This window comes from Trifolium pratense, linkage group LG7 (assembly GCF_020283565.1).
Source record: "Trifolium pratense cultivar HEN17-A07 linkage group LG7, ARS_RC_1.1, whole genome shotgun sequence".
Lineage (NCBI taxonomy): Eukaryota > Viridiplantae > Streptophyta > Magnoliopsida > Fabales > Fabaceae > Trifolium > Trifolium pratense.
In genome coordinates this window covers 40,595,263-40,622,474 of record NC_060065.1, presented here as the reverse complement: position 1 = coordinate 40,622,474, position 27,212 = coordinate 40,595,263, and the positions used below count along the sequence as shown (strand labels likewise).

At 38.8% G+C, this 27,212-nt stretch overlaps 1 protein-coding gene across 1 annotated transcript in view; it reads right to left on the bottom strand.

Moving 5' to 3' along the window:
* Nucleotides 1–27,212, bottom strand: part of LOC123896411 (L-tryptophan--pyruvate aminotransferase 1-like) — a 39,790-nt gene that overhangs the window by 713 nt on the left and 11,865 nt on the right. The window contains exons 2-3 of the mRNA XM_045946801.1: nucleotides 747–1,053; nucleotides 164–447 (exon numbers count right to left, since the gene is read on the bottom strand). Coding sequence (XP_045802757.1) covers nucleotides 164–447; nucleotides 747–1,053 — 591 coding nt within the window. The remainder of the gene's footprint in view (nucleotides 1–163; nucleotides 448–746; nucleotides 1,054–27,212) is intronic.

Below are 27,212 nucleotides of genomic sequence, written 5' to 3'. Positions count from 1 at the left end.
ACAAAATAAAATAAAATAAACCTATTAGCAAAAACATTGCAATGGTAATTGCGGCTATATAGACCTTATTTTCTCCCATTTTATATCTATATAAGAGTTTGTTGCAAGATTTCAAATGCAACAACAAGCGTAACATAGAATATGGTCGATATCACGAACTCACCCGATACGCGAACCAGCATGACCGGTGCATTTGGAGAATGTGAAGACCATAACATCATGGTCAAGCTGATCAGTAATGGGAGTGTATTGCGGCCAGTAATAGGCCAAGTCATAAATGATTTTCCCTTCAACTCGAGAGTTCACTACCGGTACACGAAGAGTCCCATCAGGGTTGTTTGGGGAGGTCACAACCTCTATGTAAGGTTCATCTTTATCATACAGAGCAGCATCACCGGTCCATTGAAATAACCTTGATTGCAAGATATCAGTTGCGTCTTTGTATTCCTGCAAATTAAACACAAGCGCCGTTCTCAGTTAACCTTTCGATCAAACACTAATAAGTCATGATTTATATGTAGCATTAGATCAAGCCATTTCAAGAAGTAATTTTCGAAATTGAAAAATATAATTTAAATATTTGTTATTCATAAAAAAATTCAACGAGACTCAAACTACATATCTTTTGTATTTTCAAAGGACAAAGTGAAAAGTAGATTTGTAGGAACAAATATTTTTTTAAATGAATAAATTGTTTGTAACTAAATCTTACTCAGCTAAAATAATTGAAACTAAAGATAAATTACCGAATAATAAGGAGCAGCAGCAACAACATTGATGGGACGATGAGAGGATTCTGAAGGAGATAGTGCATATAGAAGAGCTTGGTAGAGTTGAGAAGAACCTGTCCCTAATACTAAGAACTTATCTTTTGTGACAGCATTACCGACCACATTGTGGAGCCTCAAAATTGCATCCCTCATTTGTGGCACCATATACCAACATAAGTTGTTTGTATCACCAAGGTAACTCATCCATTCGTCACCTTTGATCTCTACCGTACATTCATCTCTCACCTTCTCCCAATATGACCGGAATGCCACTGGATCACCCCTGCCAAATTTTTCCCCTTAAATAATTAACTTGTGTCTAAAAATAATAATAATAATAATAATAATAATGGGATACGAAAATAATATAACTTGTAAAAGGAGGTGGAAAGTGTAACGACCCGTTTTTCGTATTCGTATATTTTATTAAATGTTATTTTATTTATTAATTGGCTTTTATTATTTTAGTGAGCGACGAATAATTGTTTAGCCGATCGTAAGTTATTAGGCGCGAGAACCTTGTTTTGGGCTTAATGGGGCGTGAGAGGCATGGGCCTAAGCCAATTGGGCTTGGTTCATGACATATGGGAAATAGTATAAGTAGCAAGTCAAACTTATGAATAGTATCATAACTTCATTTCTTTGAGTTTTGAGTGAGTAGAGCAAGAGCAAAACCATAGAGCTAAGCTAGGGTTTGATCAAGAGAGAAAGCTTGAGCAAGAGAAGGCTTGGATCATCATCTTTGCTTAAGGTAAGAGATTAGAATTCATGATTCTTGAGTGACAAGGAGGGGGGAGATTGTCTATGTCTCCGTTCCCGAACTCTCCCACTCGATTTCTTTTAGACTTTGATTAAGCTTTTGTATGTGAGTGTGATGTTCTTCATCATTACTTTGTATGTGTTAATCACTAGATTGATTCCATGATAAATATGTATGTGTCTGGATCATTTTTGGAAAGTTTATGAAAGTTACTTAAAACTCAAGTAATTGCCATGATTTTGATTATTAGAGGTATTTGGATGTTTGGAATGGATGATTAATGTTCCTTGATACCATATATGTTTGGAATAGCTGTTTATATGAATTTATAACATGTTTGGATGGATTTTTGAGTTGATCCAAGGTTAAACCGCCTTAGAAACTCAAGAACAGATATTTTCTTTCTGGTGTAGTTCGCTAAGCGACCAGGGGTTCGCTGTAGCGAACAGGTTCGCTGGATCTCGCTGAAGCTCGCTATGAGCAGGTGATTCCCTGATGAGGTTCGCTGAGGCTCGCTAAGCCTTCGCTCAGCGAATAGTTCGTTGAAGCTCGCCAATGCTCGCCATGAGCAGGGGACTTCCTGGTGTGGTTCGCCAAGTCTCGCTAAGGCTTCGCTTAGCGAAGGCCTCTGTGACAGCAATTCTTGTTGATGGTTGTAAGTGTGATTAGGCACTTGTAACATGGTTTAAGAGTATCCTTACATGATTGTTGATACATGTTGATACTGATAATGCTTATTGTTAATCGTTATATGATTGATAAACGTGTATGCAATAAGTTGTAGCTTAATGTGAGCAATGTTATGTTTTGGCATTAATTTGCAATGTTAAGTGAATGTGTTAGGATTGTGTTCCCGCATTCATAAAAGAGTAGCTTCGAGCTAGAGAAATATCATATTGATGATATGTGTAAACATACATGCATTCATGTATATATATGTTGAATTGGAAACTAGGGTTCCAATAGATTTAAATGGATTTTTGAGTCCATAAGGAAGCTGAGGATCGGATTAGATGAATCCATAAGATCTAGAGCTGCTATCCAGCAGGATATAAAACTGTTTAACTTATCCATAAGGGATATGAAGGTTTGGTAAGTTCCGAACAATCCGGCAAGATGTAAAACTGTTAACTTATCCATGAGGGATATGGAGGCAATTTGGTACCACATGCATTAGTCGTGTCTAGGGATGACATGACATAGAATGATTGGCATTAGATACATTAGGGTAAATGCGCATATATTTGATAAATGGTATGTGACATTATCTGATTGAACTGTGCTAAACTTTATTGATTGATCACTGTTTGGTGCAATGTTTTGACGTGAGTTAGAATATGTATGATGTAGTTTGAAAGTGTAAGACCTTTCTTATACTCGTATGATATGCGGTTATGTTTTCTAACTCTCTGCTTTGTGTTATTTGCTGGACCTTTGGGGGTTCAGATATTCAGGCTGAGGACGGTGCCGACGTTTAGACTGCGGTTTTAGCGTGGTGTGGAAGTACCTTTTGGTGAGGAGACTTAGCATAGATTACTCCTCTTAGTACTAGCTTTTGACTAGAGTTTGTAAATAGTAAATGCTCTGGTAATGTAACATCGAGTCGGGGATTACGCTTGGATTTCATCGTATATCGGTGTTACCTTTTTGATATGCTAGTTCTTGTATAAGTGACATCCTTAGGGATGAATTTGGCTTATGTATATATATATGTATATATATGCATGCTTGGTTTGATTGGAATCCGCTGTTGCTTTTCATGTTAAATTTCATGATGCTCTGTGTGTATGCTTGTGTTTTAATTACCGCGTGGCACTCTGCCTTTACACTTGTTGAAAAGTTTTTAAAATTACGTTTTTAAGGGTAGTATGGGTTAGGGTGTTACAATAGTGGTATCAGAGCAGGTCGGTTCATGTGAACCAATTAGGACTTTTCTTTTCCCCGTATGAGCATGTGTAGGGAACACTGTTAGTACTTTCTAACGTCTAGTTGTGATTCGTTCAGGAATCATGGCTGCTGCGAGGACGAATGCTCAGATTGCGGAGGCTTTGGCCGCACTCACCAACATTGTGGTTAGAGATCATCAACCTGGAAGAGAGGTAGAGATGAGGTTGGAAAGGTTCATGAAGCAGAAACCGCCAACATTTACCGGAGGTTACAACCCGGATGGAGCTCACAAGTGGCTGGAGGAGCTTGAAATAATTTTTGAAGCAATGGATTGTTCCGAGGAAGGGAAGACAACCCTTGGGACATATGTGTTGCGTGAGGAAGCGAATGTGTGGTGGAAGAATGCTAAGTTGAGGCTAGGACCCGGTGGTATGGCTATACCATGGGCAATGTTTAAAAGAGAATTTCTGGTTAAGTATTTTCCTGTGGATGTGAAGAATAAGAAGGTGGTGGAATTCATGGAGTTGAAACAGGGAAATATGACGGTAGCTGATTATGCCGTCAAGTTTGAGACCTTGTGTGCGTTTAGCCCGCATTACAACACTATGGAAGCGGAGAACGACAAGTGTGTGAAGTTTGAAAGTGGTCTACGTCCAGACATTAAGCATATGATTGGATTTTCACAGATAAGGGATTTTGCGACCCTTGTGAACAAGAGTAGGATCTGTGATGAAGATGGTAGAGCTAAGGTGAACTACTACAAGGCTGCGAATGACCGAAAAGGGAAAGGACAAGAGCGCGGAAAACCTTATGACAACCGCGGTAAGGGGAATTCAAGTGGAAGTAGGAAACCGAATGATGGAAACTGTTACAAATGTGGAGGGCGGGGTCATATGTCGTATGATTGCCCGAAGAAATTGGACAAGTGTTTGAATTGTGGGAAGTTAGGCCACAAAACTGAAGTGTGTAGGACAAGAGTGTTTTGTTTCAACTGTGGTGAGGAGGGCCACAAGAGTATAATCTGCAAGAAGCCCAAGAAGGTGGTGGGCAAGGTGTTTGCTTTGAGTGGAGAGGATGCTAGCCTTGAGGACAATCTCATTAGAGGTACGTGTTTCATCTATAACACTCCTTTAATTGCGATTATAGATACGGGAGCGACACATTCTTTTATTTCTTTGGATTGTGCGAAGCGTCTTAGTATTCCTTTAACGGATATGATGGGTAGGATGGAAATAGAAACTCCTGCTAATGGTTCAGTGATTACTCGACAAGTATGTCGTAACTGCCCCGTAACCATTTTTGATAGGCACTTTGGTATGGATTTAGTATGTATTCCACTTAGTGGTATGGATGTAATTTTTGGTATGAATTGGTTAATCTTTAATCGAATTCATATCAACTGTTGTGAGAAGGCCGTTGTTTTTCCGAAGCCGGAGGAGAACTTGCATTTGATGAGCAGGAAGGAAGTATCGGAAGCGTTGAAAGAACATGCCGAGATGTTCATGATGTTTGCATCATTGAAACTCGAAGGAGGAGTTAAGATAGAAGAGTTACCGATCGTTTGTGAATTCCCAGATGTGTTTCCGGATGATATATCTGACGTGCCTCCGAAGCGAGAGGTAGAGTTTTCTATCGACCTAGTACCTGGAACTAGCCCGATATCGATGGCGCCGTATCGAATGTCAGCATCTGAGTTGAATGAGTTGAAGAAGCAACTTGAAGAGCTGCTTGAGAAGAGGTTTGTTCGACCGAGTGTTTCGCCATGGGGAGCGCCGGTATTGCTTGTGAAGAAGAAAGATGGAAGCATGAGACTATGTATAGACTATCGTCAGTTGAACAAAGTGACGATCAAGAATAAATATCCACTTCCGAGGATAGATGATTTGATGGACCAACTAGTTGGAGCTTGTGTGTTTAGTAAGATAGATTTGAGATCTGGATACCATCAGATTAGAGTGAAGACGGAAGACATACCTAAGACTGCATTTAGGACGAGGTATGGGCACTACGAGTATTCAGTTATGCCGTTTGGTGTGACCAATGCACCTGGAGTTTTCATGGAGTATATGAACCGAATTTTCCATTCATTTTTGGATAGATTCGTGGTGGTGTTCATCGACGACATTTTGATTTACTCAAAATCCGAGGAAGAGCACGAAGAGCACTTGAGGATTGTTTTGCAAATCTTGAAGGAGAAGAAGTTGTATGCCAAGTTGTCGAAGTGTGAATTTTGGATGAAAGAGGTGAGTTTCCTAGGGCATATAATTTCAAGTGGAGGAATCGCGGTAGATCCTGCGAAGGTTGACGCTGTGTCACAGTGGGGAACGCCGGAATCTGTTTCAGAGATTAGAAGTTTCCTTGGTTTAGCCGGTTACTATAGAAGATTCATCGAAGGTTTTTCGAAGTTGGCTTTACCGTTAACCAAGTTGACGAGGAAAGATCAAGCGTTTGTTTGGGATGGTATTTGTGAGAAGAGTTTCCAAGAGCTCAAGAGAAGATTGACTACTGCACCCGTGTTGATTTTACCTGATGCCAAAGAGTCGTTCATCGTGTATTGCGATGCTTCGAAGTTAGGACTTGGTGGAGTGCTTATGCAAGGGGGTAATGTGGTAGCATATGCTTCAAGGCAACTGAAGGTTCACGAGAGGAACTATCCGACGCATGATTTGGAGTTAGCCGCAGTGGTGTTTGCTTTGAAAGTGTGGAGACACTACTTGTATGGATCGAGGTTTGAAGTGTTTAGTGATCACAAGAGTCTGAAATACTTATTCGACCAGAAGGAGTTGAATATGAGGCAACGGAGATGGCTCGAATTCTTAAAGGACTACGATTTTGAATTGAGTTATCACCCTGGAAAAGCCAATGTGGTGGCCGATGCTTTAAGTAGGAAAACTTTGCATATGTCATCATTGATGGTAAGAGAGTTAGAGTTGATTGAAGAATTCCGAGACTTGAGTCTTGTGTGCGAGGTTACTTCTTCAAGTGTGAAGCTTGGAATGTTAAAGTTGACGAATCCTTTTCTCGAAGATATTAAAGAGCGTCAGAAATCGGATAAGAGATTGATGGAGAAGATGGTACTCATCAATGAAGGCAAGGAGACCAATATCAAGATTGACGAAAGTGGAGTCGTGAGATTCCACGGAAGAGTTTGTGTACCGGATGTACCCGAATTGAAAAGAATGATCATGGAGGAAGGTCACAGAAGTGGTTTGAGTATACATCCTGGAGTAACCAAGATGTATCAGGATTTGAGGAAGTTGTTTTGGTGGCCGGGAATGAAGAGGCAAATTTCTGAATTTGTTTATTCCTGTTTAACTTGTCAGAAATCGAAGATTGAACATCAGAAGCCGTTTGGTTTGTTGCAACCAATGTTTATACCCGAATGGAAATGGGATAGCATTGCAATGGATTTTGTGGGAGGTTTACCAAAGACCAAGAAAGGTCACGAGGTGATTTGGGTAGTGGTAGATCGTCTGACGAAGTGTGCTCACTTCATTGCTATCAGGAAAGGTACTTTGGTGCCTAAGTTGGCCGAGATTTATGTGGAGCAGATTGTGAAGCTACATGGTATTCCAACAAGTATTATTTCGGATAGAGATCCGAGATTTACTTCTAGATTTTGGGAAAGCTTGCAAGAAGCTTTAGGAACGAAGTTGAGGTTGAGTTCAGCGTATCATCCGCAGACAGATGGTCAGTCGGAGAGGACGATACAATCCTTAGAGGATTTGTTGAGAGCTTGTGTTTTGGAGCAAAACGTGAGTTGGGATTCTTGTTTACCGTTGGTAGAGTTTACATACAACAACAGTTACCATTCTAGTATCGGAATGGCACCGTTTGAGGCTTTGTATGGGAGAAGGTGTAGGACACCTCTGTGTTGGTATGAAACTGGAGAAGGTGCAATTCTTGGACCAGAGATTGTACAAGAAACAACAGAGAAGATTCGGATGATTCGTGAGAAGATGAAAGCGTCTCAGAGTCGACAGAAGAGTTATCATGATAAGAGGAGGAAGGACATTGAATTCCAAGAAGGGGATCATGTATTCCTACGAGTTAAATCGACTACGGGAGTAGGACGTGCGTTGAAGTCAAGGAAGTTGACGTCGAGGTTTATTGGGCCGTTTGAGATTTTGAAGCGAGTTGGGAAAGTTGCGTATAGGATTGCATTACCGCCATCATTGGCGAATTTGCACGATGTTTTTCATGTATCACAGTTGCGCAAGTATGTGTCTGATCCGACACACGTGATTGAATCGGACGATGTTCAAGTGAGGGATGACTTGACCATTGAGACTGTGCCTTTGAGAATCGAAGGAAGAGAAGTGAAGAGGTTGAGAAACAAAGAGATTGCATCCGTGAAAGTCGTGTGGGGAGGACCGGCTGGTGAGAATGCAACGTGGGAGCTGGAAAGCAAGATGAGAGATTCTTATCCCGATCTGTTTCTAGGTAATTTCGAGGGCGAAATTCTTTTAAGGGGGGTAGGATTGTAACGACCCGTTTTTCGTATTCGTATATTTTATTAAATGTTATTTTATTTATTAATTGGCTTTTATTATTTTAGTGAGCGACGAATAATTGTTTAGCCGATCGTAAGTTATTAGGCGCGAGAACCTTGTTTTGGGCTTAATGGGGCGTGAGAGGCATGGGCCTAAGCCAATTGGGCTTGGTTCATGACATATGGGAAATAGTATAAGTAGCAAGTCAAACTTATGAATAGTATCATAACTTCATTTCTTTGAGTTTTGAGTGAGTAGAGCAAGAGCAAAACCATAGAGCTAAGCTAGGGTTTGATCAAGAGAGAAAGCTTGAGCAAGAGAAGGCTTGGATCATCATCTTTGCTTAAGGTAAGAGATTAGAATTCATGATTCTTGAGTGACAAGGAGGGGGGAGATTGTCTATGTCTCCGTTCCCGAACTCTCCCACTCGATTTCTTTTAGACTTTGATTAAGCTTTTGTATGTGAGTGTGATGTTCTTCATCATTACTTTGTATGTGTTAATCACTAGATTGATTCCATGATAAATATGTATGTGTCTGGATCATTTTTGGAAAGTTTATGAAAGTTACTTAAAACTCAAGTAATTGCCATGATTTTGATTATTAGAGGTATTTGGATGTTTGGAATGGATGATTAATGTTCCTTGATACCATATATGTTTGGAATAGCTGTTTATATGAATTTATAACATGTTTGGATGGATTTTTGAGTTGATCCAAGGTTAAACCGCCTTAGAAACTCAAGAACAGATATTTTCTTTCTGGTGTAGTTCGCTAAGCGACCAGGGGTTCGCTGTAGCGAACAGGTTCGCTGGATCTCGCTGAAGCTCGCTATGAGCAGGTGATTCCCTGATGAGGTTCGCTGAGGCTCGCTAAGCCTTCGCTCAGCGAATAGTTCGTTGAAGCTCGCCAATGCTCGCCATGAGCAGGGGACTTCCTGGTGTGGTTCGCCAAGTCTCGCTAAGGCTTCGCTTAGCGAAGGCCTCTGTGACAGCAATTCTTGTTGATGGTTGTAAGTGTGATTAGGCACTTGTAACATGGTTTAAGAGTATCCTTACATGATTGTTGATACATGTTGATACTGATAATGCTTATTGTTAATCGTTATATGATTGATAAACGTGTATGCAATAAGTTGTAGCTTAATGTGAGCAATGTTATGTTTTGGCATTAATTTGCAATGTTAAGTGAATGTGTTAGGATTGTGTTCCCGCATTCATAAAAGAGTAGCTTCGAGCTAGAGAAATATCATATTGATGATATGTGTAAACATACATGCATTCATGTATATATATGTTGAATTGGAAACTAGGGTTCCAATAGATTTAAATGGATTTTTGAGTCCATAAGGAAGCTGAGGATCGGATTAGATGAATCCATAAGATCTAGAGCTGCTATCCAGCAGGATATAAAACTGTTTAACTTATCCATAAGGGATATGAAGGTTTGGTAAGTTCCGAACAATCCGGCAAGATGTAAAACTGTTAACTTATCCATGAGGGATATGGAGGCAATTTGGTACCACATGCATTAGTCGTGTCTAGGGATGACATGACATAGAATGATTGGCATTAGATACATTAGGGTAAATGCGCATATATTTGATAAATGGTATGTGACATTATCTGATTGAACTGTGCTAAACTTTATTGATTGATCACTGTTTGGTGCAATGTTTTGACGTGAGTTAGAATATGTATGATGTAGTTTGAAAGTGTAAGACCTTTCTTATACTCGTATGATATGCGGTTATGTTTTCTAACTCTCTGCTTTGTGTTATTTGCTGGACCTTTGGGGGTTCAGATATTCAGGCTGAGGACGGTGCCGACGTTTAGACTGCGGTTTTAGCGTGGTGTGGAAGTACCTTTTGGTGAGGAGACTTAGCATAGATTACTCCTCTTAGTACTAGCTTTTGACTAGAGTTTGTAAATAGTAAATGCTCTGGTAATGTAACATCGAGTCGGGGATTACGCTTGGATTTCATCGTATATCGGTGTTACCTTTTTGATATGCTAGTTCTTGTATAAGTGACATCCTTAGGGATGAATTTGGCTTATGTATATATATATGTATATATATGCATGCTTGGTTTGATTGGAATCCGCTGTTGCTTTTCATGTTAAATTTCATGATGCTCTGTGTGTATGCTTTGTTGGAACAAAATTGATTTAAAAATGTTTGCCCCTAAATCTATAAAGGTTTTGATGATAACAAAGTATTAATAAACAATTGGAAGGACTAAAAATTTATTTTAAGTGCGCAGATATAAGCATCATATAAGTCCTGAAGTGAAGTTCAGAGGATGTGAATTCAGAAGTTCACAAGCGCTCAGAAGATGTTGGACTTCAGAGGTTACAACATTCAGAGGATGAAGACTTCAGAACTTCATGTCTGTCTACTAGCTTCATCAAACTCTGAAGATCTCTTTGAAAGCTGTGAAGATTCCTTTATTAGTCAACTCTTCTACCAATGGAGAAAAGGACCTTTCAAGCCTGATCAGTTCAGCTACCTCTGTTCTGTCTGTCCTATCTTGAGAACGTGGGTCTTCAGTTTTGTTAGCTGAATAAGGAAAGTCCACTCTGCAGTAGTCAAAGTAACTGAAACTCTTTCTTAGTTTTGGATACAACCAAACTGCATCAAGACAGACTGCTTGAAGACAAAAGGTTATCAACTCCAACGGCTCCTTTTGCAACGACTCTTTTCTAGGGGTATATATACTAGAAGGATCAGCTGCAACAAAATATACAATTATCAAGAATTGAACGTGCGCTGAACAAACTCTGAACTCTGTGATATACAAGCTCTGAACCTTTCTCAAGTGTTTTTGCACTTTAGCCAAATACTCTGTAATACTTGTATTTGCTCTCTTTAGGTTCATCTAAGAGCACTTGTATATTTTTATATACTTTATTGTTACGTGTGTAACTTAAGCTTGTGTGCTTAAGTGTGAGACTTAAGCTTGTGTGCTTAAGTGTGAAGTCTTAAGCTTGTGTGCTTGAGCATTGTTGAGAAGTCTCTTGCTTGTGTGCTTGAGCAGGTGTAATCTTGTGTGATTATAGTGAACTCCCTTGGAAGTGCAAGGGGACTGGACTACTCTCGTTTTGTGAGAGGAACCAGTATAAATTGCTTGTGTGATTTCTCTCTCTCTATCTTGTTATTTATTGTGTTATTTTTCCGCTGCTAACGTAGTTGAGTTAAGAACTTGAAAAAGTTTTAACTTAGCTAAAACACAATTCAACCCCCCCCCCTTCTTGTGTTTTCACACCTTCAATTGGCATCAGAGCGCCTGGTCTGTTACTTTCACTTAACAGTGAGACAGTAAAGATCTTGTGAGAACACTATGTCTGGAGGAGACGATAGTAGCACTAGAACAACCGGTGAAGAGGCCAGTGGAGCTGGTGGTGGTCCTAGAAATGCTTTTGGTTATGACTACTTAAGTAATGAATCACATGAACATAGTGGCAACAGAAAAGCCCCTATATTCAATGGTGATGCTTCATTATTTGAGTGGTGGAAAGAGAGACTGTATAGCAATATTACTGCTATTGATCATGAGTTGTGGGATTTGGTTGAGTTGGGAGTAACTTTTGAAAACTTGAATGAACATGGTAGGTTGTCCATGGAGAATAGAAAGTTACTCACACCAGCTAACCTAAAAATCTACACAAAACATCATAGAGTAAAGGACATTGTTGTTGGTGCTATTAGACATGAGGATTATGTCAGAATAGAGAACAAGTCTACTGCTAAATCTATCTTTGATTCTATGTGTGCTACCTATGATGGTAATGAAAAGGTTCAAGAGGCTAAAGCTAGTCTTTTGATAAGGCAATATGAACTTTTCACTATGCAACAAGATGAAAACATTGAGACTATGTTTACAAGGTTTCAAATCCTTGTATCTGGTCTTAAAGCTCTTAAGAGAAGTTATTCAACCTATGACCATGTTCAGAAGATTCTGAGAAGTCTTCCTATTGCTTGGAGACCTAAGGTCACTGCAATAGAGGAAGCTCAAAATCTCAAGACTCTGAGTCTTGAAGCTCTGATAAGCAATCTCAGAAGCCATGAGATGGTTCTGGATGCTGACTCAGAAACTAAGAAGAAGTCTAAGTCAGTGGCTTTACAGTCAACTAAGACTACTTCTAAGGCTCTTAAGACTCACCTTCTTGATATTGAAGAAGAATCTTCTGCTGATGGTCAAGAGGATGAGATGAATGAGGATGAGTTTGCTTTATTCACCAAGTTTCAGCAATGGAACAGGTTTAACAAAAGAAATTTCAGAGGAGGTAACAGCTCCAGAAATTTTGTCAGCAAAAAGGATGATCAGAAGAATTGCTTCAACTGTAAGAAGCCAGGACACTTTATTGCTGATTGTCCAGAAATATCTGCTAAAGACAAAAGCAAAAGATACTGCTCAAAGAAGCAACAATTCAAGAGCAGATTGAAAAAGAGTCTGATGGCTACTTTTGAAGAGCTATCATCTGAGGAAGAAGTTGAGGAAGAAGAAGAAGCAAATCTAGCCCTAATGGCTTCAACTGACTCAGATGTAGAATCAGACGATGAATCAGAATCAGATTCAGAAGCAACTGATGAGGTATTTTCTGACTGCTCTAAATCTCAACTCATAACTGCACTTAACAAGGTCATTGAGAAACATCTCAGAGTGTTAAGTAAACAAAAAGTTTTACAAGAAAACCTTAACACTCTGACTGAACAAGCAGAACATTTTCAAGGTCTATATCAAGAAACTCTGAATAGAGTAAATGATCTTGAAAAGGGTTGTGCTGTGTGTCACAAACCTACTGATGAGCAAGAAATGGCTCTTCAACAGTTTGTGCATCTCAACCTTGGTAAGAGCAAAGCTGCTAATCTTGTTTATAATGTCATGAGACATAGAGGAGAGGGAGTTGGCTATGAATATGGTAGAACATATTCAAAGCTAAAGACCTATCCCAAAAAGGTTGGAAAATCTTGGGTTTACTATGTTGTACCTCAGAGTGAGGAAGGAAAGAAATTTGGTACTCTGGAAGATGAGGACAATAATCTGAGAGATTTGGGAAATGACAACTCAGAGGAACCAAGTTCCTCAGGATCTGGGAAGAAAAGCTCAGAAGATAAAAGCTGTTCAGAACTTGACAGTATTAGTTCAGATGTTCTGAAAGTTTCAAAATCTGATGCTTCAACTTCTGGAACCAGAGGAATTCTAGTTCATGAGAAAAGTCAACCTAAAAGCTCAGAGGTTTTTAAAAGAAAGTCAAACCTCAAATCTCAGAGGCAACATAGGACTAAGGTTATTTATGATTCTAGAGTCAGTAAGTATAACCAGTCAAATCAATGGACTGGTGATAAATACAAACTCTGGGAGCATAAACAATCCAAGTCCTGGAATAATAACAGAACTCAAACTAAGAAACATTTTCAAAAGAGTTATTATTCCAAATCAAAATCTTTCTCTCACACTCAACAACACAGTAAACATTTGTGGACTAACAAGCGTGGACCCAGAAGATGGGTACCAAAAGCTGAAATTATGTATCATTCAGATTTACCAACTAGGAAAGGATATGTCCTACCTAGAGTTTGGAAACAAGTTCTATGCAAAGGAAGAAGGGCTTATGTCCTTGACCAATGGCTGACAAGTTCTCAAGTTAACAATCAGAACTTGATAAATGAAGAGGAAGAATATTGGGATGACTTTATCATTAACTGTGATAAAGAGTTCCACCGTAGTGATTAAAGTTGTTTCTCATACAGCCTATCACTCAAAGAAGTATCATGAATCATTCATGGTATCTTGATAGTGGGTGTTCAAGGCACATGACTGGTGACAAGCAACTGTTCTCCAAGCTAACCATGAAAGAAGGAGGTTCTGTTGGCTTTGGAGGTAATCAGAAAGGAAAGATAATAGGTACAGGTACAGTAGGTAATTCCTCCCTATCTATTAATGATGTTTGGTTAGTTGATGGACTTAAACATAACCTATTGAGCATAAGTCAATTTTGCGACAATGGTTATGTAGTTGTCTTTAATAAGGAATCATGTACTGTGTCTAAACAATCTGATAACTCCATTATATTCAAAGGTCTGAGAAAGAACAATGTTTATAAAGTTAATCTTTCTGATTTGAATGAACAAAAAGTGATGTGTCTTTTGACCTTGAGTGAAGAAAAATGGATCTGGCATAAGAGGTTAGGCCATGCTAACTGGAGGTTAATCTCTAAGCTTAGCAAGCTTGACCTTGTCAGAGGTTTACCTAAAATAAAATATCACTCAAACACACTTTGTGGTTCATGTCAAAAAGGAAAGATTACAAAATCATCTTTTAAACCTAAGAACATTGTCTCTACCTCAAGACCATTGGAACTTCTTCACATTGATCTTTTTGGACCAGTTAACACTGCTTCAATCAATGGAAAGAAGTATGGATTAGTAATTGTTGATGATTACAGTAGATGGACTTGGGTAAAATTCCTAAGAACAAAAGATGAAGCTTATGATGAGTTTAGCATCTTCTGCAAACAAATTCAAAATGAAAAAGGCTACACTATTTTAAAAGTTAGAAGTGATCATGGTGGAGAATTTGAAAATGAACCTTTTGAAAACTTTTGTGAAAAATATGGCATTCTGCATGAATTCTCTTCTCCTAGAACTCCTCAACAAAATGGGGTTGTAGAAAGGAAGAATAGAACTCTGCAAGAAATGGCCAGAACCATGATGCATGAAACAAATGTAGCAAAGTTTTTATGGGCAGAAGCTGTAAACACAGCATGTTATGTTCAAAATAGAATCTATATCAGATCTAAGTTGAACAAAACTGCTTATGAATTGTTCAAAGGAAGAAAACCTGATATTTCTTATTTTCATCAGTTTGGATGTACATGTTACATCTTAAACAACAAAGTCCATCTAAAGAAATTTGATGCTAGAGGTTATAAGGGTATCTTTATAGGATATTCTGAACGCTCAAAAGCATACAGACTATATATTTCTGAAACACATACTGTGGAAGAAAGTATGCATGTCAAATTTGATGACAAAGAGCCTGACCAAGTGTCAGAGCTTGTGGAAGGTTTATCTAGATTTCAGGTATCAGAGGATCAATATTCAGATATTCCAAACTACTCAGAACATCCATTCTCTGAAGTACCTCTGAACACAATAGTTCCTACAGACTCTGAACAACCAAGAACAGAAGCATCTGCTGAACCTGATGTTGATGAGTCTGAAGATGATGAGCCCCCAAGAAATACTTTCAAATACAAGTCATCACATCCAGAGGAACTGATATTAGGCAACAAGGATAGTCCAAGAAAGACAAGATCTCAACTGAGAAATGAGGAATCATTAGTTGGTCTTATCTCAATGATGGAACCTTCCAAGATTGATGAAGCTCTGAAGGATGATGCTTGGATTGTAGCAATGCAAGAAGAGCTGAATCAATTCCAAAGGAATGATGTATGGACTCTAGTGCCTAAACCTTCACACAAGAACATTATTGGAACAAAATGGGTATTCAGAAACAAGCTGAATGAACAAGGTGAAGTGGTAAGAAACAAGGCTAGATTGGTTGCACAAGGTTATAGTCAACAAGAGGGGATTGACTATACTGAAACCTTTGCACCAGTTGCTAGACTTGAAGCAATCAGGTTACTTCTATCCTATGCTGTTAATCATGGAATAACCTTATATCAGATGGATGTTAAAAGTGCCTTCTTAAATGGTTTCATTTCTGAAGAAGTGTATGTTAAGCAACCTCCTGGTTTTGAAGATATCTCAAATCCAGAACATATTGTTGGTGTTTTGATTGGCTGCATTTTGCAAAAGCCAACCAGCCAGATGCTGAACTGAGATGCTGTAGCATCCTCGTACAGCATCCTGATGCTCTGTTTTAAGTGCAGAATTTTTTCTGTCAATCTCGTTCAAGATTTGCTTCAATTATATATTCAGGCACGTGCGTCTGGGCAAAACGAGCCTTGCTCAGCAAGGTTTATTGAAGTCGGCTGAAGGAATGTTATTTAAAACAAAAATATAATTATATTATATTTTTGGCGTTTTTTTTTGTTTGGTACAACATGAATTATATTTCTGGAAATAATCTAGGGTTGGCCGCAATTTCTACAGCTGTGTTTGTCTGAAGACCTAACTTGCACATCAAGACAATTGAAGACTATAAATATGTGAAGCCTCAAGCCTTTACAACTCATGTATTTTCTAAACCGTGTATTACTAAAGCGTGAGTTTTTTTAAGGTTTAGTGTGTTCTTTTTGTCAGCCTTTCTTGTGTCAATTTGATGCAAGTTTAGGACTGTGTTTTGGTTGTTAATTGTAAGCTACTCCTAAGCTTTGAAGCACGGAGTTAGTGTGTGTGATTCACTCATAAGCTTTTAAGCAAGAGTGTGGTCTAGTTTCTAGGAGAGTGTCTCCATCCTTATCGTTATTATTGACAGCAACATAGTACGTGTTGTTAGAGGGAATTTGGGACGGGGTCTCATTATCTAAGAGGTTCTTAGATAGGATTGCACGGGTAGTGTCTAGGTGATAAGTCAAGTACCGGGTGTTGGTCGAGGGCTTTGAACTAGAGCTATTATAGTGGATTCATTCCTGGATTGGTATCCCCCAGAGTAGGTGACGTTGCACTGAACTGGGTTAACAACTATCTGTCTTATTTATTATTCTGCAATTTATTTATTTATTTCCTGTGTTCTGCGACTGTCTTGCTGCAACGTATGCTATAGCATCTTGTGCAGCATTGTGTTCACTGCGTGCCAGATTTCAATTGGTATCAGAGCAGGCACCCTTTCTGGTTATAGGGTGAGCTCCAGGGAGAATGTCTGGCAACATGGACAAAGAAGGAGGGCTTGTAAGCAGACCACCGCTTCTCGTTGGTGTCTCCAACTATGATTATTGGAAATCACGCATGATTGCTTTCCTAAAATCTATGGATAGCAAAACTTGGAAAGCTGTTCTGAAAGGATGGGACCCCCCTGTGGTCATGGACAAAGATGGAAAGCCAACACTTGAACTAAAAGCTGAGGAGGACTGGTCTAAAGAAGAAGATGAACTTGCTTTGGGAAACTCAAAAGCATTATATGCATTATACAATGGGGTAGACAAACACATCTTCAAGATGATCAAAAAATGTGTCTCAGCAAAGGAAGCTTGGAAGATTCTTGAAACTGTTCATGAAGGTACTCCTCAGGTAAAGATGTCTAAATTACAGATCCTTACTACTCAGTTTGAAAATTTACGTATGAAGGATGAGGAAACAATCCAAGATTTTCATATGACTATTCTAGATTATGATAATCAATTTGATTCTTTGGGGGAGAAAATTCCCGAAGAAAAGTTAGTAAGAAAAATGCTCAGATCTCTTCCAAAGAAATTTGATATGAAAGTCACAGCTATGGAAGAAGCCAAAAACATATCTCAGATGAAGCTGGATGAACTGGTTGGATCACTCCAAACTTATGAAAGTGCCGCAAATGGAAGAAGTGAAAAGAAAAATAAGAGCATTGCTTTTTCATCCAAAAATGATGAAGAAGATCTGGAGGAGGATGAAGAATCTAATGAAAGTATCTATGAAGCTATGGAGTTGCTGGGAAAACAGTTCAACAAAGTTCTAAAACAAATGGACAAAAGACCCAGACCAAATTCTAAGAATGATGCTCCAGGCACTATGCGCAGCATTGTGAATCAAGGAAAACCTAAGAGTGATGAAAATTCAAGCTTAAACAAGAATATTCAATGTCATGAATGCGAGGGATATGGTCACATCAGACCTGAATGTCCAACATATCAGAAAAGAACGAAGAAAGGACTAACTGTCAGTTGGTCTGATGATGATGACTCAGAAGATGATACAGCATATGTGACTGCCAAACATATCTCAGTCTTAACAGGTACTATTACATCTGATACAGAATCTTGTGATGGAGAGGTAACCTACGAAGAACTTGCTGATTCTTACAAAGAACTCTGCCTCAAGAGTGGAGAAATATGCAGAGTCATTGAGAAACAAAAGGTAACCATCAATCAATTGAAGGCAGAAAAATTTGAAAATATTTCAAAGATGGATGAGCTCCAGAAGAAGGTAAATTATCTATCCTCTGATCTTGATGAAGCTAAGGAAGTCATTGAAAAATTAAATGCTGACATTTGGCGTTTGAGAAAATTCTCTGACATGCTGTATAAAGATGATGATCATCTTGATAAACTTCATAAAGCTGATGGTCAACTAGAAGAAATCTTAGAGAAAAATGTTCTAAAGCCTAAATATATTGGGCTTAGTTATGAGAATGTCAACAAACACAAAGGTTACAGCTCAGATCTCATGTACATGCATCCAAAAGAAACTCATAAGCGAAAGATGCCTCAACAGATGCTACAGCATCATAACCAGCATCCCTTGTCAAAGAACAAAAGAAAACATCACTCTTGGATATGTCACTACTGTGGTAGAAAAGGGCATATAAGACCTTTTTGTTACAAATTGTTTGGATACCCTAACAGGCATCATCAGCCTAAACTAGTTTCCATAACTGTCTCCACTCAACAAGAATGGAAACCTAAAGGTAAGAATGTGAAGACCAGTGATGGTACTCAACTTGAGAAGAAGATTACTGCTCTGGTTGCTCACACATCACTTAGAGCTTCATCAAGGGAAGACTGGTATTTCGATAGTGGTTGTTCAAGACACATGACCGGAATTGGAAAATTTCTTGTTGGTATAAAGTCTTATTCAACCAGCTTTGTAACCTTTGGTGATGGTGCAAAAGGAGAAATTGTTGGGATAGGGGAGCTCAGAAGTAATAGCTTGCCTAAACTAAACAATGTGCTGTTAGTAAGAGGGTTGACTGCAAATTTGATAAGTATTAGTCAACTATGCGACCAAGGAATGAAAGTAAACTTCACCAAGTCTGAATGTTTGGTTACAAATAACGAAGGTGAGATTTTGATGAAAGGTGTCAGATCAAAAGACAACTGCTATCTATGGGTTCCCCAAGAAGAAGCAAATATGTCAACATGCTTAATCACTAAAGAAGATGAAGTAAAACTATGGCACCAAAAGCTTGGTCATCTTAATCTAAGAAGCATGAAGAAAGCAATATCTAAAGAAGCCATCAGAGGACTGCCAAATCTCAAAATTGAAGAAGGTAGCATATGTGGAGACTGTCAGATTGGGAAACAAACCAAGATGCCACATCCAAAGCTGCAGCTGTTGGTGTAAGCCCTAGAGGCCAATCATTTATAATTGCATGATACTTGTATTGGATAATTTACTTATTAAATAAAGGCTTTTCTTTATTATGTTTATGTGTTAAATAATAATAGAGTCCCTAGAATAGTAAGTTCATTGAATGGAACGTTAAGTGTGACTTAATCGTGAGAATCCATTACACATGAGAACACTATTCTTAAAACATCCGTAGTCGAGCTTTAATGTGAATTGGGATAACATCAAAACGTAGAGACTATTATGTTGATAGACTGATGATCACATCTCACGGATCATAGATAAAGAGTTATCAAGTCTTCACATAGATATAAATATTAAGAGTAATATTTATATCGGATTGACCCACCATGAGAATATTACATAGTATGTTATGAAATGTCATAAGATATTCTCATAGTGATAAGTGGTGTATTCCACCCTTCGACCTGAAACCACTATGTTCCCTAGGTGTAGGAGTGTAGTACTTTGTCGCCATTCAAAGTTATCCGTAACAGGATGACTATAAGGTTGGTTGATGGGTATTCCACGAATCATGCTGAGGGACATGAGTGACCTAGATGGAATTTACCCCTCCTACATAACGGGAGATATGTCTATGGGCCCAATATTGAACTTAACAAGGGTGACGTACTATGCCTTGTGTTCAATATAGACATAAGGGTAAAAGGGTAATTATACACACGAGTTTTATCACGGAAAGGTTTGTCAGATCACGTGACATTCTTGTGACTTGGGTAGCAGTGATGTGTTGCTAGATACCGCTCACTGTTTATAATATTGAGATTAATATTATTGCCAACGTCATAGGAACCTACAGGGTCACACACATAAGGACAGTTAATGACGGGAGAAATAAGTATGACTTATTAGTGGGGTGCGATTAGTTACAGTAGGTTATTGGGCTTATGAAGTCCAATAACCACTTTGGCCTGAAGACAACATAATAAGCTCTATAAATAGAGCCTTATGTAATTCAGTCAAGTGTTACACACATAATCTGAATTTTAGAGTAACCTTAAAATTCTCTAAAACCCTAACCACACTAAATCTCCCTCTACCGTCGTCTTGAAGCTAGCACTAAGAGGTGAACGGAAACTGTTCGTGTGGACCGGCTAGAGGTACTGCGATCGTGCGGTTCTTGTGATCAATTCAGAATCGAGGAATTGTTCTTCAAAGGTAATAATCGAAACCCTGATCATGTCCATTCGCAAGGATCCACCGAAGGAAAATCTTAAATTTCCGCTGCGTTTTACTCTGTTTTTAAATGCAATTTTCCTTCAGTGGTATCAGAGCCACTTGTGAAACCATGAATCGGTTTGTTGTTTATTACTGTTTTATTAATATGGTTTTGAATCGGTATTAATAATAATAACAAGGATTAATAAAATTTGATTGATCGGTTTTAAAATATATATGTGATATATATTTCTGATACGGCGCATCGGTGTATGTGATACATTGATCGTGTCATTCATTCGAATGTTTAAGTGATTGGCGTTTAATTTGGATGATTGTGAGCGTGAGCTTCGGAACCGTTTATGGTGAAGCATCATATATCCAATCGTTCATCTAGAACTAGCAGTCCTGAAACGTTTTGATGAATGGCGGTTGTATTAGGGTTTATAACTATACAAGTGTTGTGTTGTTATATATAAACAGAACATATTGTTCATTGAAAGTTTTAAGTGATTGTCGTGAGCATGGATGATTGTGAGCGTGAGCTTCGGAACCGATAACTGGTGAAGCATCATATATCCAATCGTTTATGGTGAACAAAATCCTGAAACGTTTTGATGAATAATTACTGTATTAATTTTGTAAAAGCAGAGTACGGCTAGGGTTTACATCTGAAGCATCAAGTGTTGGTGCGATTAGGATTCAATGATGAAGTGTTCAGCGGAACCCCCGGCTAACTCTGCGTAAGGTGATCAATCATGGTGTTTTATTAATTGGACTAATGTAATAATAATAAATTGTGTGTTTATTGTTATTAAAGTTGCATGATGAATGGTTATGGCCTTAGTTCTTCTTTTCGTTTTATTTGGGATTTAAATACGGCCTGCGTGTCGTGCCTTTCTTATATTTTCTTGATGTAATTTCTTTTCTCATCTCACTCCCTCGTATGAACACGAGTTTCTTGTAGTGATGTAATATAAGATTAGCAAATAGGACAGGAAGGACAACAATGAAGATCTATCTTGGAGAAGTATAGGTTTTTGTTAGATATAGCATAGGTTCTCTCATTGGCTTGAAGGAACAATCACGCTAGGGGCCATAACCATATCATTTTATTATATTATGTATGTTGATGCATGTTATGTATGGAGTGACGTCATTGTATGTAAGCCGTGGTAAGGTGAGATCAAATTAATTATAAAAGCCCTCAAAGGAATTAATATTAAGTTTTATTGCTTTCCAACGAATAGCGCCCTTCAAGATCAATATCGACAAATGTAGGTTTTGCCAACGCGAAGTGCATTGTCAATATTGATAAGTTGCGGTGAGGTAATTTATTTATCCGATCGCTATTTAATGGGTCTAACTTAACTAAAGAGAATATAATAAGATTATATAACTTTAGAAGCAAGTATTGGGTTATTCCATGTGATGGATTAGAATAAGTGTTATTCGCCCAATAGAAAGGATATGAGAGTTGTATGAGATACAATTGGAAAGGAGTTTCCTACCTAAATAACTAAGTTTTGTGTAATCAGCCCAACGCTGACTTAAAACGAAGTGAAATATGGATCTCATTCTCACTAGAAAATCTTCCAACGGGATTTTCCGAATCAAATGTCGAGGGTCATTTGTTTTGAGTAAAATAGTGGGAGCACATGTTTAATTAAAGGCCTAATTAAATGTGTATTAAAATTGTTCAAATACTTATATTTTCACTTTTACAATTGTAGATCACCATGTCAAACACCAATACTTCGAACAACATTTTGCGAAGCATTCTTGACAAAGAGAAATTGTCTGGGACAAATTTTCTTGATTGGCATCGTAACTTGAGGATAGTCCTCATGCACGAAAAAAAGCTGTATGCTATTGAGGAACCCCAACCTAACCCTGAGGATGAACCTGCGGCTAATGCCCCTAAGGCTCAAAGGGATGCTTATCAGAAGCGTCTTGATGATGCCATGGATGCAAAGTGCCTAATGCTGGCTACCATGACCTCTGAGCTTCAGAAGCAACATGAGGACATGAATGCGTTCGATATGATCGAACACTTGAAGACGCTCTATCAAGAGCAAGCCAGGATTGAAAGGTTTGAGGTTTCCAAAGCCCTGTTTTCAGCTAAGCTATCTGAGGGATCTCTAGTAAGTCCACATGTGCTCAAGATGATTGGGTACGTGGGGAACTTAGAAAAATTGGGATTTCCACTTGGAAATGAGCTTGCAACTGATCTGATCCTGCAATCGTTGCCGGAGAGTTTTAATCAGTTTGTTCTGAACTTCACCATGTCGGACATGGAAAAGACTTTGCCACAACTGCTGGGCATGTTGAGGCAGGCTGAGCAGAACATGAAAACAAAAGGGAAATCCAACCATGTTCTTATGATTGGCAATGGAAACAAAGGGAAGGGCAACAAAGGGAAGGGAGGTAAAGGGAAGGGCAAGGAAGTTGCCAAACCCAAACCTACCCCTAAAGCTTTGAAGCCCACTGGGGGAGTTGCAAAGGAGGGTAGGTGCTTCCACTGTAACAAGACTGGACATTGGAAGAGGAACTGCCCAAAATACCTGGAAGATAAAAAGAATGGAGTAGAGAGCTCCAATTCAGCAGGTATCTTTGTTATTGAAATTAATTTATCTACTTCTTCTACATGGGTATTAGATACCGGATGTGGTTCTCACATTTGTACTAATGTGCAGGGGCTGCAAAGGAGTAGAGGATTGGCTAAAGGTGAAGTCGACCTACGAGTGGGAAATGGAGCAAGAGTTGCCGCATTAGCTGTAGGAGTTTTTAATTTAACTTTACCTTCTGGTTTAATAATACAGTTAGAGAACTGTTTTTATGTACCTGCTATTAGCAGGAATATTATTTCTGTTTCTTGTTTGGATAAACTTGGCTTTTCATTTATAATAAAGAACAATTGTTGCTCCATTTATTTAAATGATATCTTTTATGCCACAGCTCAAATGAGTAATGGATTATATATTCTTGATCTTGAAATGCCAATTTATAACATTGATACGAAAAGGATTAAACCTAATGAGTTAAATCCTACATACCTTTGGCACTGTCGTTTAGGCCATATAAATGAGAAACGCATTTCCAAGCTCCATAAAGATGGGCTCTTGGATTCATTTGATTATGAATCTTTTGAAACATGCAGATCTTGCTTATTGGGAAAAATGACAAAGACCCCATTCACTGGTAAAGGTGAAAGGGCAAATGATCTCTTGGCTCTCATACATACTGATGTATGTGGACCATTGAACACACATGCTAGAGGAGGTTTTCAGTACTTCATCACATTCACTGATGACTACAGCAGATATGGGTATGTATACCTAATGAAGCATAAGTCGGAATCCTTTGAAAAGTTCAAAGAATTTAAAAATGAAGTACAAAACCAACTAGGAAAGAAAATCAAAATCCTTCGATCAGATCGAGGAGGTGAGTATTTAAGCCTAGAATTTGATGACTATCTAAAAGAGTGTGGGATCTTATCCCAACTCACTCCTCCTGGAACACCGCAATGGAATGGTGTGTCTGAGAGAAGGAACCGAACCTTGTTGGACATGGTGCGGTCTATGATGAGTCACGCTGATCTTCCAAACTCCTTTTGGGGACATGCTCTATTAACAGCAGCTTATACACTTAACCGTGTTCCTTCTAAAACGGTTGAAAAGACACCATATGAGATATGGAGTGGCAAGAAACCACATATGTCTTACTTAAAGATTTGGGGTTGTGAAGTTTATGTAAAACGTCAAATTTCTACTAAACTTGAACCTAAATCTGACAAGTGCTTCTTTGTGGGATATCCAAAAGAGACAAAAGGATATCACTTCTACAATCCTTCTGAGGGCAAAGTGTTTGTCGCTCGAACAGGAGTATTCCTAGAAAAAGATTTTATTTCCAAAGGAATCAGTGGGAGGAAAGTAGATCTTGAAGAAATTCACGATCCACAAAGTAGTGACACACCAATGGAGGAACAAGAGCAGGATGCACAAGATGTTGTGACAGAGAACCCTGCTCATGTAACACAAGAACCACGTAGGTCCAACAGGATACGTCAAGAACCTGAAAGATATGGATATCTCATATCGGAACAAGGTGATGTATTACTCATGGATCAAGATGAGCCTGTGACTTACCAAGAGGCCATTACTGGCCCTGAATCTGAGAAGTGGCTTGAAGCCATGAAATCTGAAATGGATTCCATGTACACAAATCAAGTTTGGAACTTGGTGGAAGCTCCTGATGGGATTAAACCCATAGGATGCAAGTGGGTCTTCAAGAAGAAGACTGACATGGATGGAAAGGTACAGACCTACAAAGCGCGATTGGTTGCTAAAGGTTTCAAACAAATTCATGGGGTAGACTATGATGAAACTTTTTCACCAGTTGCGATGATCAAATCCATTCGGATCTTACTTGCCATCGCTGCATACTATGATTATGAAATCTGGCAGATGGATGTAAAAACTGCCTTCCTCAATGGGAGTCTCCTTGAGGATGTGTATATGACACAACCTGAAGGCTTTTGCATTCCAGGAGAAGCCAAAATGATATGCAAATTACAGCGATCAATCTACGGATTGAAGCAAGCTTCCAGAAGTTGGAATCTTCGTTTTGATGAAACTGTAAAACAGTACGGATTCATTCAAAATGAAGATGAGCCTTGTGTTTACAAGAAGGTTAGTGGGAGCATAGTCGCATTCCTAGTATTATATGTAGATGACATATTACTGATAGGAAACGACATCCCTACCTTGCAACAAATTAAAACTTGGTTAGGGAATTGCTTTTCTATGAAAGATCTGGGTGAAGCAGCCTATATATTAGGAATAAGAATCTATAGAGATAGATCACAAAAACTGCTTGGCCTAAGCCAGAGTACATACATAGATAAAGTGCTAAGACGCTTTAATATGCATGATTCCAAGAAAGGATTCATTCCTATGCAACATGGCCTATGTCTTTCAAAGACACAGTCTCCTTCATCTAAGGAAGAAAGGGACCGCATGAGTAAGATCCCTTATGCATCGGCTATAGGATCCATCATGTATGCCATGATATGTACTCGACCAGATGTTTCATATGCCTTAAGCGCAACAAGCCGTTATCAGTCTGATCCTGGTGAGGCTCACTGGGTGGCTGTCAAGAACATCCTTAAATACTTAAGGAGGACTAAAGACTCATTCCTAATATATGGAGGCCAAGAAGAGCTAAATGTAATTGGTTACACTGATGCTAGCTTCCAAACAGATAGGGATGACTTTAGGTCGCAATCAGGCTATGTGTTTTGCATAAATGGTGGCGCTGTGAGCTGGAAGAGTTCAAAGCAAGATACAGTTGCTGATTCTACAACCGAAGCTGAGTACATCGCTGCATCAAATGCAGCAAAGGAAGCTGTTTGGATAAAGAAGTTCATTACTGAACTTGGCATATTCCCTAGCATTGTGGATCCCATTGAATTATTTTGTGACAACAATGGTGCAATCGCACAAGCTAAGGAGCCTAGATCTCACCAAAAGTCCAAACACATACTCAGGCGCTATCATCTTATTCGAGAGATAATTGATAGAGGAGATGTGAAAATATGCAGAGTACCAACACTTGACAATGCTGCTGATCCACTTACAAAGCCTCTTGCTCAGCCGAAGCATGAGGGCCACACTAGGGGCATAGGTATTAGGAGTATGCCTGATTGGCTCTAGTGCTAGTGGGAGATTGTTGGTGTAAGCCCTAGAGGCCAATCATTTATAATTGCATGATACTTGTATTGGATAATTTACTTATTAAATAAAGGCTTTTCTTTATTATGTTTATGTGTTAAATAATAATAGAGTCCCTAGAATAGTAAGTTCATTGAATGGAACGTTAAGTGTGACTTAATCGTGAGAATCCATTACACATGAGAACACTATTCTTAAAACATCCGTAGTCGAGCTTTAATGTGAATTGGGATAACATCAAAACGTAGAGACTATTATGTTGATAGACTGATGATCACATCTCACGGATCATAGATAAAGAGTTATCAAGTCTTCACATAGATATAAATATTAAGAGTAATATTTATATCGGATTGACCCACCATGAGAATATTACATAGTATGTTATGAAATGTCATAAGATATTCTCATAGTGATAAGTGGTGTATTCCACCCTTCGACCTGAAACCACTATGTTCCCTAGGTGTAGGAGTGTAGTACTTTGTCGCCATTCAAAGTTATCCGTAACAGGATGACTATAAGGTTGGTTGATGGGTATTCCACGAATCATGCTGAGGGACATGAGTGACCTAGATGGAATTTACCCCTCCTACATAACGGGAGATATGTCTATGGGCCCAATATTGAACTTAACAAGGGTGACGTACTATGCCTTGTGTTCAATATAGACATAAGGGTAAAAGGGTAATTATACACACGAGTTTTATCACGGAAAGGTTTGTCAGATCACGTGACATTCTTGTGACTTGGGTAGCAGTGATGTGTTGCTAGATACCGCTCACTGTTTATAATATTGAGATTAATATTATTGCCAACGTCATAGGAACCTACAGGGTCACACACATAAGGACAGTTAATGACGGGAGAAATAAGTATGACTTATTAGTGGGGTGCGATTAGTTACAGTAGGTTATTGGGCTTATGAAGTCCAATAACCACTTTGGCCTGAAGACAACATAATAAGCTCTATAAATAGAGCCTTATGTAATTCAGTCAAGTGTTACACACATAATCTGAATTTTAGAGTAACCTTAAAATTCTCTAAAACCCTAACCACACTAAATCTCCCTCTACCGTCGTCTTGAAGCTAGCACTAAGAGGTGAACGGAAACTGTTCGTGTGGACCGGCTAGAGGTACTGCGATCGTGCGGTTCTTGTG